General features: G+C 48.4%; 1 protein-coding gene across 2 annotated transcripts; it reads left to right on the top strand.

The window, feature by feature from the left end:
* Nucleotides 1–914: 914 nt before the first annotated feature.
* On the top strand, nucleotides 915–12,790 carry BRAP (BRCA1 associated protein; the record flags this gene model as incomplete). 2 transcript variants are annotated; one of them, XM_079544046.1, is made up of 12 exons in its annotated part: nucleotides 915–996; nucleotides 1,100–1,246; nucleotides 1,533–1,734; nucleotides 2,539–2,728; nucleotides 4,148–4,261; nucleotides 4,740–4,888; nucleotides 6,720–6,795; nucleotides 7,420–7,558; nucleotides 7,996–8,105; nucleotides 9,756–9,845; nucleotides 11,715–11,818; nucleotides 12,430–12,790. In XM_079544046.1, the coding sequence occupies 12 exons, from the start codon at nucleotides 915–917 to the stop codon at nucleotides 12,788–12,790; spliced, it is 1,764 nt and encodes a 587-aa protein (XP_079400172.1). The 2 variants fall into 2 exon arrangements, with proteins under 2 accessions (XP_079400172.1, XP_079400171.1); XM_079544045.1 differs by having other exon boundaries at nucleotides 1,100–1,288.
* Nucleotides 12,791–13,514: the final 724 nt, after the last annotated feature.

Raw genomic sequence — 13,514 nt, 5'->3', positions numbered from 1 at the left:
AGTCCTGCAGGTCAGCTTTACCTCCAGCTGCGGTTGGGCCCTGAGCTGCAGATGTCAACACAGCTGTCAGTTCCAGCACTTCTAATGGTGCGACTGGGAACGTCGGGCAGCAGCACCACCACACCTCTGCACAGAGGTGTCCGATGGAGACGTGAAATGTGTTTCGTGTACAGGAATGCAGAGCGAAGACGCTGTGAGCGCACAGTCCTGCGGCTGTGTGCTGGGGGGCCGGGAGCAGCGCTCTGCTCCATCAAAGATCACAGCTCCATACCAGCTCCAGCCTCACCGCCTGCGCAGCCGCGGCCCCGGGACAGCAGCATGCCGGCGCGGGGAAGGGGCGCAGGCAGCGCTGCTCAGGTGTTTGCTGCGACCGAAGGGAGCACGGCGAGAGGCCCGCTGAGGACCGCCGAGCCGCGTGGCCCGCGGATCGCAGCTGCCCTCTGGGGAAACTGGCGCGGCGGGCCCTGAGTGCTGAGATATGGAAGCAGTGCGGAGGAAACGCTTCGGAGGCGTCGTGGCAGAAAGGAATGGGGCCCGCCCTGTGCGCAGCGTGCCGCCGTGCTGACGCGCCACAGCCGGCCGTGACAGGACGTCGCCTCCCGCCTCTCCGCAAGCACGAGGCCGCATTCCGGCCCTGAGCCGCAACCGCAGCCCGGGCCCGTCAGGCAGTGCGGCTCCAAGTCTCGCGAGAACTCTCGGCTAAGCCTCGCGGTGAGCCACGGCGCCGAGCCCGCTCCGAGGCCCCTCCTTCCGCTCCTTCCGCTCCTTCCGGCTCCCCCCGCCGCCCCCTGACGTCATCGCGTCGGCGGCGTGACCCCGGCGGGGTGAGAGGGCAGAGGTGCGCGAGGCGGAAGCGGCGCTCGGTCTCCGTCGGGCCGGCAGCGCAGCGCGGAGGGTCCCGCGGCGCCGGGCCCATGAGCGTGTCGCTGGTCGTGATCCGCCTGGAGCTGGCCGAGCTCTCCCCGCTGCCCGCCGGCTTCGCCTACAGCGCGGCCGGTGAGTCGGCGCCCCGGGGCCGGGAGCGCCTCGGCGGGGCGGGGCGGGGGCCGGCGCCGCGCTGCCGCCGATGCCCGCCTCAACGCTTTTTCCTCCCGCGCAGCTCCGGAGATGGCCGCGGAGAGCAGCGGGGCGATCCCGGCCTGCTTGGAAGGGAAGGGCCCCGGCGAGAGGGCGGCCATCCTGCACCAGCACCTGGGCCGCAGGGAGATGACCGACATCATCATCGAGACCATCCGGCCGCGGGCAGGTACCGGCACCGGGCGGGCTGTAAATCGCCCCTGGGTTGAAGGTGGGAATGCGGATGTGCCAACGCTCGTTGCCGCCGGAGGAGATGGGAAGGGTGGGGGTTGCAGAGATCCCTTCTAAGCCCTGAGGTTGTGTCGTTGTGTGGAAGCCGTCCTGGCTGATAGCGGTTCATATTGGATCTCATCCGGCACAGCGGAGTTCTGAGAGTCTGCAGTATTGTGTCAGGCTGTGCTTAGAGAACTGTAGACGTTTCTCATGTGTGGTAATTAAAGCTTTTGTTTGGAAAGATGAAGCAAAAGCTACCATGGAAGCAAGAAAATCTTCAGAGGCTGCGTCGTCTGAGGACAAAAATAAACAGGATGATCAAAACAAAGAGCGTGAGGCTGCTCCAGACTCGCCTTCAAAACAGCTCCCTGACCAGATTTCCTTCTTCAGCGGGAATCCGTCAGTTGAAATCGTTCATGGCATTATGCATCTGTACAAAACAAAGTAAGAATGCTTGACTAATTGTAGCTCTAGTGGGAATGGCGCTGGTGAGTAATGAGGTCATCCGGAAGGGTGAGCTGCTCACCCTGGGGCTGTGGCTCCTGAGCTGGCTGTGCAGGGACAAACAGGAAGGATGCCTTACACCTACACTGCCACCAGCCTTGGGGAAAAGCTGGGGCTTGGGCTTGGGTCTTCTGGCTGTGGGCAACACTCCTACAGGCAGCATGTATGCCAAGGAGCTGTAAGAACGTCAGGTGATCGTGGGTTCCTAGCAGTGCAGCTTCTTGAGGGATCCAGAGTTAAGCTGTTATCTCCAGGGTTTTGGCTGCATGCCTGAGGAACTTCTCTGAAGTGGGAGCTTTCATTCTGTATTTCAGGGATTACAGTTCCACGCTCTTCCCTTCTAATTGCACGGGAAATTCCATTTTGGGTCGTCTTGAAAGCTATCAGAGACAAAAGGAGCATTTGAAATAGTAGCAAGGGTTGTCTGTTGAAGGAACAGTTCTGAGCATCTGTGACTTGCCAGGCTCAGCTGTTTTTTTTTAGGGAAGAGCAGATGACCAAATACTCCTGACAAAGCCAATGTTGATTGAAGCTTCCCATTGTAATACTTTGCTGAGGAGTAATAGTTTCATGCAGGCATTTTAGGCTCCTACCTCAGCCTTTTCCTTCTTAGCATTTACAAATGTGCAAAAGAGGGTTTGGATCAGCAACAAAGTTGTCCTTGTAACTGCAGTTGGTGGAAGTGTGATGCACAGCTTTGACCTCTCTGGAATGACGTGATGCTGTGTAACTGGTGTCTTGCAGCAAGATGACCTCTCTAAAAGAAGATGTGAGGCGCAGTGCCATGCTGTGTATCCTCACAGTCCCTGCCACCATGACCAGTCACGACCTGATGAAGTTTGTGGCATCTTTCTATGAAGTCATTGAGCACATGAAAATCATCCGAGACTCCACTCCCAACCAGTACATGGTGCTGATAAAGTTTAGCTCCCAGGTAAGAGCTGGAAGTCCCTTTGCCATAGAGGGGACTGCAGTGCCTTATTGGTGCTGGGTAGGAGGGCGGTCCTTTCCTGTTGCCCAGCACTTTCCTGGGGCTACTGACAGGGATTTATCTGGCACCTTGTCCTGTAGACAAGTGTGTGTCACGTTCTGTGTCCACTATTTCTTGTTGGTAGGATATTTAAAACTATTAAGCACGTAAAAACAAACTGCCTCTGCTACCTTTGAGCACGTTTGCAGACAGAGTGGTGTTGTGCTTTGCTGAGCAGAAAGAAGGCAGCCAATGGCACTTTATATTTTAATGAACATCTCTGAGGAGTGAGGTGATGGCTTAGCCACTGCCAGTACAGTGTGAGAAGGACAGCTTGCCCCGAAACGGGCAGCCTGGGGGTGAGTGGATCACTGGATAACACAGGGTGCTGCTTACAGCTATTCCCCCATTATGTTCTATGTGGGCTCTCACCTGTACCTTCCTTTATGGGGATTTGAGAGAAGTTTTGGTCAGCTCTTTCCCTAGCTGTGAGTGCTGCGTGAGACATTTTCCATGTCTGTTGTGTAGATGCAGCATTTGAATGCAGTCTGTGCCATTTGCAGCAGCTGCAGAGATGTGTTTTGCATACTGCTGTATAAAATGTGATGGACAAATACCTGGTGTTGAGCAGCCTTGCATCAAAACCACAAAGCCATGGTCAGTTCACCCTGAAATTGCAGTTGCTTCAGAAACTTCCTGAAGCCCCGTTCCGCGGTGACCCCTAACGGCTGTCTCTATGTGCAGCAAAAACAAATCTTGTGTGCCTTTGTGTACCTGGCTCCAGTGGTTAGCAGTAGGGGAGTGTGGTGCTCAGCTCGTTTTTTCTCAACCTGCTGTGATCCTTCGCCAGGTGAAAGGGAAGTCGCTGAGTGAAAGTGGGTGACATCTGTTAGATCTGATTTGGGTTCTGCCTCTTTACCTGGTGGCTCCCACAGATGGTTCAGAGCACGTCTGAATTGTTCCTGATGCAGTGGATCCTTTCCCACAATTGAATCGTTCTTTTCCCTGGCACAAGTGTCAGTGTCCTGTGCAATGTGATGCTCTGAAGTTTTTGCAAAGAAACCAAATTTGCTTTGCAAATGTGCTGAAATCACTGACGGGAAGCAAAACAGATGCTGAAGGGAAATCTGTCATTCCTGCTGAATACTCAGCTATCAGAGTAACCATCGTTGCTGTCAGCTTTGCTTCCCATCTCCAAGTGGTAGCACTAAACCCGGTGCCAAGACGCGATGCCTGCTGGCAGGAGCTGGTTCTCTGAAATTTCTCCTCTGTTATGGGACCTGGTGGAGAGAAGAAGCAGGGATACAGCAGATGTCTCCTCCTCCCTGTCTGTGTCAGCTGTGGGCTTTTTCTTTCAACAGCCTCCCCTTGTTTTGTGCACAGGCTGATGCAGATAGCTTTTACATGGCGTGCAATGGTCGGCAGTTCAACTCCATAGAGGAGGATGTTTGCCAGCTCGTGTACGTGGAAAGGGCTGAAGTCTTCAAGTCGGAAGATGTAAGTTTTTATCTTGTTTTCCTTTTTTCTCGACTTCAGAGAGTTCTAACAGGATTATTTTTTCTGAGCAGAACACTGCAAGAAGTGTTTAACTGTATCAGTTTGAAATCTGTTTCCTGTTCCAGTATTGTTTCTGCATGGAAAGGTTTGCTTGGTGATTTCTATAGGCTTCAAGCCTCACCGTTGCAGCATCTCTGACCTAAACCTGCCAGCTGCAGTGATCCAGAAAATGTCATGGGGCTGTGGCAGCTGCAGCAGCCTCCTCACCCTGTGGTCTGATGGGGCTGTGCTCTACTGAAGGCTGTGGATTGCTTTTTACCTTGGTAAATTTGTAGCCACTGCATAGACTCGCAGGGTTGCTTTGTACTGTACCCTAGTGCTGGTGGTAATGGGAGAGAAGTTTGACTTTGAATGCAGGTGCTTAATTTATGGAGATTGGAGGGTGCTGAGCAATTAGTCTCTGCTTGTTCTTTTGAAGGGGGCCAGCCTGCCTGTGATGGATCTGACAGAGCTCCCAAAGTGCACGGTGTGCCTCGAGAGGATGGACGAGTCTGTGAACGGGATTCTTACCACTCTGTGTAACCACAGCTTTCACAGCCAGTGTCTGCAGCGGTGGGAGGACACCACGTAAGAGGCTTTTCTTTGTTTCCACATCAAAAACTCTGTTCTGAGTGTGGTGGCTATATGCTGACAGGACCGGTTTTGCTCATCGCAGTGTGGGGGCAGGAATTACCACAGGTCTTAGTACTTTTTCTTTCCTATTAAGAGACTTGCAGGGAGAAATCTCCTAGCCAAAAGTAATTGAACACTGTTTCCCACGGGCCTCACTGCTAAGAGAACAGGGCAGCTGCACAGTAATGCAAATCATTTCCAAGTATTGTAGGTTGAAAGGACTGGTCCTGGTTCCATCTTTTGCATGCCCATAGATGGGATTTCAACATGCCTGAGCTCCTGACTGGCACCCAGGCTGCTATCAATTGTACGCAGCTTAATTTCTCTGGATGCTGTTTGCTGCTTTACTGCACATCAGGCAGTCGTAGCTACTGCAGCAGAGGGCTCTGTTTTCCTCTGTTACTGGTGCCTGATTCGTTGATAGAGAGTGAGGAAAATTTTAGCCCTGAGCTGAAATAACAGAACTTCAGTGGGATTAATCAGATTTGTAGCTGTTCGTGTTTATTTGCTGTTTATCCCGTAAATGGAAACCAGTTTAAATTTGAAGCAATGGAGCTTAGCCAATACAGGAGCAAAATCCAAAAGAGCACTTAAAGATCTGATACACAATTTAAGTATGGTCCCAGCCTAAGAAAATGGTAGAAAGAAATCCTTGTCCACTTTGGTTAGGTGCCGTGGAGACTGTAAGTGCCTGAATTTGTATGGGAAGCTTACTGCAATCCAGTTACTTTCCCCCTAGAATATTTCTGTAGCTTTTCCAATGGCTAATGAAAAATACACAGAGTCCTGGCAACAGGATCCAGAGTCTGAGTTACTGCTCACTCCAGTGGGTCCAGGCACTAGGAACTCAGCAAAGGCTGTTTCTGGTGTTCAGTGTTGTCTCTTGCAGCACAGTGGTATTGTTTCAAAAGAAACATAGGCTGCTTGTTATAGATTCTCTTGGGTAGAGTTGTGGGGCGTTCCTCCCAGAAGGGCTGAGCCTGGATCCATTGGGTTGGGGTGAAATTGAAGGACAAGTGTTCACCTCCTTAGGAATGTTTCAGTGCTGAGCAGTGCTGTAAAGTGTGAGCACCTCTGTCTGCAGTTACCTTCCACAACAGCGTGCAGCTGCTGCATAAAGCTGCAGATAATGGAACATATCCAGGAAAAAAAAGTGTCAACAGGAAGTCAAGTTTGTTTCTGGTACGATTGAACTGCCTTCATTTAATGAGAAAGCTTTGGAAGAGCCCTGCTAGGTCTTGGATATTGCTCTGTGCGTGCCACTGCATCGAGCACCGACCCCATTCTTGCCTTTTCTGCTGTCCTTGAAGACTAAGGTGCTTGTTATGATCAGAGTCTCAACTGAAAATGTTGTCCATTGGCAGCAGTCTGGAGGAGCAGTGTTTGCACAGTGCTTTTGCAGTGTTTATGGCTGAGGGGTGTTTTTTGAACTCAGCTGTGGCTCTTCTGCTTGCTGGCAGAAGCTGAGGTCACTGCCAGCTGTGCTGACACTTCTGGTTGCAGATGTTCTCTACACCTGGACTGCAGCAAAACCAGGTAAAATGGGACTATTGAAGTAGCTCTGGAAGATCTGTTATTTCTTCTGTTACTCGCTGGCTGAACAACAGTAGCCTTGTGGGGAATGGAAGCAAGTTCAGGAGGGTACATGGGAGCTGTAAGATACGTGCACACAGGGAGCATCCCACAGCACAAGGCATTCACTTTGAGCTCTTTGGCTCGGTTTTTAATTACCCTGATATTAAGATGAAGCTCTGTGTGTCTGATCTTGGTGCTTATTGCCCTCTAGGTGTCCTGTCTGCAGATACTGCCAAACGCCAGAGCCAGTGGAAGAGAACAAATGTTTTGAGTGTGGAGTTCAAGAAGTAAGTAGGTGGGTGGATGGTGAGTGAGATCTAGACTAGATCTGACTGCATAGCTGCTCTAGTTGCTTTTGAGGTTAATTCTGTGGCTGCTCTCAGGTTGTTTTTACCAGTCAGTGGTGTATCTGCTTTCCTTTTGAGTTGGAATTGGTTCTTGGAAGGGATGTTACCTGCCGGGTTTCCTGCCCTGACAAATGTTTCCATTTCTTAGAAAGCATCAGTGCATCAGCTGATCAGTGCATGTGACAGCAGGAGGCTGAAGTAACACGATGCTGCCTTCTGCTCTGTGCTCTTTGGCGCGTGCTTTGGTGCTCCTGTCAAGTTGCCACGTTCATTAATCAAAGCCCTTCTTCCATCTCTGCTTGTGCTAGTCTGTCAAGGTGCCTGGCATCTGCAAGCTCGTAATTGGCAAGGATGAGCAAGTGCTTCCTTCTCTTTGCTATTCCAGCTGAGCAAAGCTTCCCAAAGAGGAGGAGAATGCAGCTCCATCTGTGAGGAAGCGACTGGCCGTGTGCAGCATCTGGAGCCCGTTGGTTTCAGATGGTGTTTTCTCAAGCAGTGATGCTGCTGTGTGATAATGCTGTTTGACACTCCTGCATGGACAGAGCTTTGTCTTTCTCTTGACAGAACCTCTGGATCTGTTTGATCTGTGGGCACATAGGCTGTGGCCGATATGTGAGTCGCCATGCCTACAAGCACTTTGAGGAGACCCAGCACACCTATGCAATGCAGTTGACCAACCACAGAGTCTGGGATTATGCTGGAGGTAAGCACTCTGTCTCCCCCACCTTGTTTGTACAACAGCTTTTGGTTGTTAAGAGTATTTGTGATGGTTTTCTCGCAGTTTGCATCTATCCCAAAACCTTGGGAACATCCATCTCCTCTCTAATCATAGTTTTTGTGGGTCTGTAGCATGTGAGAGGTTCCATGATGAATTGCAGTGGTCCTGTATCCTCTGTGTGTTTGTTGTTCCCTTTCCATCAATTTGCCCCGAGGTACGAGAGCAGGCTGTTGTAATAAATATCCCATAAGGTGCCTATGCAAAGTCTGTTAAATAACAAATACATCTGTTGGCTTTCTGCCTTGCTAATACGCTGTTGCAGCAGTCTGCATAGTTAATTGTGCTGCATAAAGTATTTCCACTGGTGTCAACCTGGGTGTTCTTAAGCAAAAACTCCCTTTGGTTGAATTTTCTCTCTTCAGATAACTACGTCCACCGACTGGTTGCAAGTAAAACTGATGGGAAGATAGTTCAGTATGAGTGCGAGGGAGATATGTGTCAGGAAGAGAAAATTGATGCCTTACAATTAGAGGTAAATATTTTGGGTTGTTGAACTCTGCTTTGTGCCGCTTGTGGAAATGTTTCAAATCAGATATGACTACAAGAAAGTGACATCAGCTTATGCAGCAGACTTGCTCCCTGCGTGTAGGCAATCATCTCCAGGCAGAAACAAGATATCTTTACTACTTTTTTTTTTTTTAAATCTCCTCTTGGCTCTGCAGAGCCAATGCAGCTGACAGTAAGCTGGCTGCAGTTTCCTCCTGTGTTCACCAGTAGACTCATGATTAGCTGGTTATGCTGCTACAGGCATTGAGGTCATTTGAAAGAGAAATGGGTCCGAATGTCCTGATGCGCTTGGCAGACCCTTCCTAAAGGACCTGTGACTTGACTTAAAGCCTGGGATGGGTATGGAACTGTAATCTTGAGTAATTTTATTTGTGAACTGAGCAAGGATGTAGGAATCCATAGCTGTGTGCTTCCTTTGGCTATCAAGGAAAGCTGAGAAGCTTGTCTGACAACAGCCCTGTTCTGCTCCCTTCCCTTCAACAGTGATTTTTTTTTTATGGCTGTTGGCCATCTTCTCCCACTCTAACAAGAAGGGTAAAAGAAAGCCTCACACAAGTTTTCCCTCACCAGTGATCTATTTTAAAGGAAGAGCAACTCAAATTACTGTATATACAGATATACTGCAGCGTGACTTCAGCCGCATTAGACACAAGGATGTCTGTAGAAGAGAAGCCCGTAGAGACCAGACTTTGTAAGCATACTGCTCAAATAAATATTTGTTTACTTGTTCCATGAATTTTTCAGTGTAATGTTTGGATGTGAAAACATCTATTTTTAACCCTTTTTGCCAAGAGGTCAGTGCTTAAAGCATGTAAAAGATCTCTCTGTCTGGCTTATGAGATCTAAATGTTTGCAGAGAGAATGAATTTGGCAGCGTGTTTTGGCTCTCTGATATTACTTAGTGTATTCAGGGCTTCTTGCACACGTTTAATTCCACGGTGAACTCCTAATGTGCTGCTGCTGAGCTTGATGGTAAGAAATGATCGCGTTTTCCAACCTTCTCATAACTCATCTGCAGAACCAGGAGTGAAAAGGGGGGATGTAAGGCATGCATCCATGTTCAAATGGCAATGTAACGTTGGAATGGGCCGTAGTTACTGGGGAGCAGGAACTGTGTAGGGCTCTGTGCAGCTGGGGATGCTTTGTCAAAGGCTTTCCTAGAGTGAAGCTAGACGTGTTCATTTACTCTCCTCTCTTGGGCTTTGGGGTGTAAATGGGGAACTCCCATTTGGGACCCTTGGGGTTTTAAGCTCTCGACAGAGATTATTGGTGCTTTTTTTCCTGTGGCACGTGAGATTTGGGGCCTTGTTAATACAACAAAAAAAATCTGTTTCTGTTAAAAGTGCATGGCACAATGGTGGAACTGACTCGATCCTTGCCGTTGTGCTCTAAAGGCTTTACTTGATTTCAGAAAACTGAGGGGTTTGATTCTGAAATCCAATTGGTGCAACGTATCTGCTGGATCTGCAGTTTGCACATATGTTCAGACTGCCCTCTATGCTTAATTTCATTTGATTAAATTGATTTTCATATTGGAGCCCTTTGGGCTTCTTAATCAGCATAGCTACCCTTACGGAAAAGCTGACTGTTCTGTGTGTATCTTCTGTGTTTACAGTACTCATATTTGCTAACAAGCCAGCTGGAATCACAGAGAATCTATTGGGAAAACAAGATTGTCCGAATAGAAAAGGATACAGCTGAAGAGGTGAGCGCTGCTCTCTCTGAGCATGTGTGGAACGCTGCTGGCAGGGGGCCCTGCGCGCTGTTTAATGGGAGACAGAGCTGCTTGCTCTCACACAGCCCGAGTGCTGCGTGACGTGACCTCGCGTAGCCTGTTTCACTACCAGCTGAGAAAATTGGCTCCGAGACATATTCCTTATCTGGATGCTCAGATCTAGCAATTTGCTGCTCAGTGGTGCAGAAGCAGGTAGATTGCCACTTAGATTTAAGGTTGATTTAAATGTGCTGCTCGGGAAACTGCAGCAGTGCTGAAAACGAGTCTGTGCTGCTGCAGGATCCCTGCTTGCTGATGCCATCACTCACCCTGGCGCGCTTCTCTAGGGAAGGTTAGCATTAGCAGAGACAGTATGACTTTAATTTGCTCGGCTGTCTTTCTACTCCAAATGCATATTGATTTGCCCTTTCTTTGTGATCCCCTGCCTCTCCTCATCACCCATTGGGAAAAGTTCAGAGTCTCCTCCTATAAAGCATTCTGTAGGCAGGACTGCTTCAAAATGTCACGAGCAAAAATCCAGAGAGAATATTTTAATGCTTTTCACTCTGTGTAGATCCTTCCAACTAGGTTTAAAGTGAGTTGGGATTTGGGGCCGAGTCCTTATTTGAACTTTCTGCGTAACTTCTAATTAACCATGTAGTATCTGCAGTGAAACAATATCCTAAATGCATAAGTTATGACCATTGAAATAGTGATCATTGACCTTGGTCTGAAGAGCTGTCCAGAAATCTGATGGATTTCTTGAGAAAAGGAAAAGCTGTAGGAAAAATTGTCTTGTGCGTGACCAGGAAACGTGATCCACAAAGCAGCTGTGAAGTGAAACGTCTATATTATACATATGGAATGTGGTTTCGTGTTTAAAGATCCTTACAGTTCTATTCATGGCACTCAAGGCATGCAGGTCTTGTCTGGATCAGTGCCACAATGCAGTGTATTCCATTATCAGTGCTCATGCTACTTCCCCAAATTAACCATCAGCTGCATAAACACTCGGTGATTAAGGCCGGAAAGCTTAAAACCTGTTCTGCGTTGACTGGCATCAGTGAAGACTGCATGTGTGCTGACACTGACATTTATCCAGTTTGATCCTCCAGGAAAGCATTTTTCCTTCATATTCCCGTCTCCAGTACGAGGGGAAGCTGCATTTCCGGCTAGAAATCTCCTTCAAGCCTTATCTGAGAAGTTTAGATGTGTTCTGTGTGGTGCCTGGAGAGTGGGAGGGTGGTTCTCTTCAGCAGCAGCAATCTCTAGTTTTGAAGTAGAGGAGAGGAAACGAACGTATGTGTGTTTCTATTTGCGTGGTGCGTGAGCAGGGTATTGGTGTCAGTAGGTCACTGTCTTACGGCAGCACGCTGCTGAGTCAGTGCTGAGTGGAGCAGCGTGTTCATTTTCAGACTTTGCCCATATTTATTTGAGGTTTCCTTTAAAATGAGCAAGAGCTCAGCCTTGTGAAACTCTCACGTGGAAACTCAAGTTTACTGACAGAACATTTGAGAGAATGGATATATCAATGCTTCATTAAGATGAGAATCTGGTATCGCTTCTCTTCTTTTTCCTCTTTTTTTGTTTCCTTATGAATGGGCTCCCTGGCGCAGGTTTGCAGATGCAGTTACTGTTCTGTATGAGCAGCTTCCACGGCAACGTGGTTCCTTGTTGGCGAACTGCAAGGCGTAATGCAGAGGGTCTTAAACAAAATTAAACTTTCTGGTCTCCAAACTTTTGCTTACCTGGATACAATAATTGGTCAAAGTCTAGAAAGCGCAGCAGAAAAATGAATGTCATAATGAAAGTGCACAGGACTTTGATCTGTTTGAAATGCCTGTGTGTTTGTTTTTACAGATTAACAACATGAAGACCAAATTTAAAGAGACCATTGAGAAGTGTGACAGTCTGGAACAGAGGCTGAATGACTTGCTCAAAGAAAAGCAGTCTGTCGAAAGGAAGTGGGTACTGCTGCCAGGTTTAGTTCCATGCAGCCATTAACGCTCTGCTTGCTGACATCTAAAAAGTCTTGCTATTCCTGGGTGACTTTGAGCTATTTAAACTGCTGTACTGAGAATGCTGCTTTTTATAATAAAAAGCTGTAATTTCTGTAGGTGTTCACACACTGGAAGTGCCCATTGAGTGGAACGCAGGTTTGGGACCCGTAGCTCTTTCAACACGGTCTGCATGTTTAGCATTCAGCAATCCTTCCTCTGCCTGCTCAGAAGCAGATGCCAGTCTGTTGTGCAATTGGCAGATATGTCCAGAGAGAAGAAAGGCAGCCCCGCAGAGGCGACTTACCCAGCACAGAGAAAAACGTAGATGTTAGGAAGTGTCAATTAAAGGACATCAGGCACAGAGGGCATGAGGATCAGTGCGTTCCAGCTCCCTAGGTGGGACTGTGCGGTCTGTTCTTCCCAGCCCACCAGGGCCCAAGCTAAGATCTGAGTGGCCTTGGGGGTGGAGACAGCTGGGGAGACAACTTCCCTAAAGACTGGAAATAAAAGGGCTGCAGTAATGTTTGATGTAGGTGTAATAGACTGCTTTCCTGACTTGTGCTCCTCTTTGTAAGGTGTTCTCAGCTGAATAACAAAGTGGCTAAGCTTTCCAATGAGCTGAAGGAGGAGCAAGAACTGAATAAGTGTTTGCGAGCAAATCAAGCCTTGCTTCAGAACAAGCTGAAGGAAGAGGAGAGAGTGTTAAAGGAAACCTGTGAGCAGAAGGACCTGCAAATCTCAGAGATCCAGGAGCAGTTGCGAGATGTCATGTTCTACCTAGAGACGCAACAGAAAATCAATCACCTCCCAGCTGAGACCCGGCAAGAGATTCAGGAAGGACAAATCAACATTGCAGTGGCTTCTTCTGACAGCTCCTCCACGGGGAGCACGGGCAAGCCTTCTTCCAGGAGAGGCCGTGGCAAGAGGGGTAAATGAAGATCGGAGTGCTGCTCCCATGCTGAATCTGGCCGTGCTCGTGGTAGGCCAGGCCCAGCCCTCAGACTCCAGCTGGGAATGCCTAGTTCAGTAAAGCTCAGCTAGAAATTGTCTTCAGAGCTTCTCATAAAACTGGCTGCCAGTCACTGGAGGTGTCTGTGGTATTTAAAAGCATTTCACTGCACTGTTTAGCTATTTTTAGGCAGACCTTAATGACCGTTTTGCCTTTCTACCTTTTTAAAGCCACTCCTGTCATGCATTTGACTTCCTTCTTGGCGAGTTTTCTGGGGTCGGTGGGTGTACACATGTTGAACATTGCATTTCCTAAGGGGATACTGTGGAATAGGCTATGCACAGTGTGTGAGACTTCTTGAGTTCTTTTCCCATTTCTGGATTGAAAGTATTCTCAATTAATATTTTTTTTTATTTAAGAAACAGTAAATTAAATTACATCTTTTTGTGTGTGCAGTCCAGGCACTGTACAGCAGTGCAGGAGTGGGACTGTGTGGGAGGTGTGGAGAATAAACCATCTTGGTGGTGTTAGACACTAAATGAGTCCTCCAGGCCTGTAATCTAGGATATTAAACACTTGAAGGGACTTTATCACCATCCGTTCCTTGGTTTTAGAGAGAGCCTTTGGAAGGACAGTGCTTACTGCCTTTGAGAAAGCATAACATGGCCCTTTATTCTGGGAAATATTTAACATGGCAACTCCATGGGCATT

This window comes from Tetrao urogallus, assembly GCF_951394365.1.
Source record: "Tetrao urogallus genome assembly, chromosome: 17".
In the NCBI taxonomy this organism is placed as follows: domain Eukaryota; kingdom Metazoa; phylum Chordata; class Aves; order Galliformes; family Phasianidae; genus Tetrao; species Tetrao urogallus.
The sequence above is the reverse complement of the archived record's forward strand: the minus strand, read 5'-3'. Positions and strand labels throughout refer to the sequence as shown.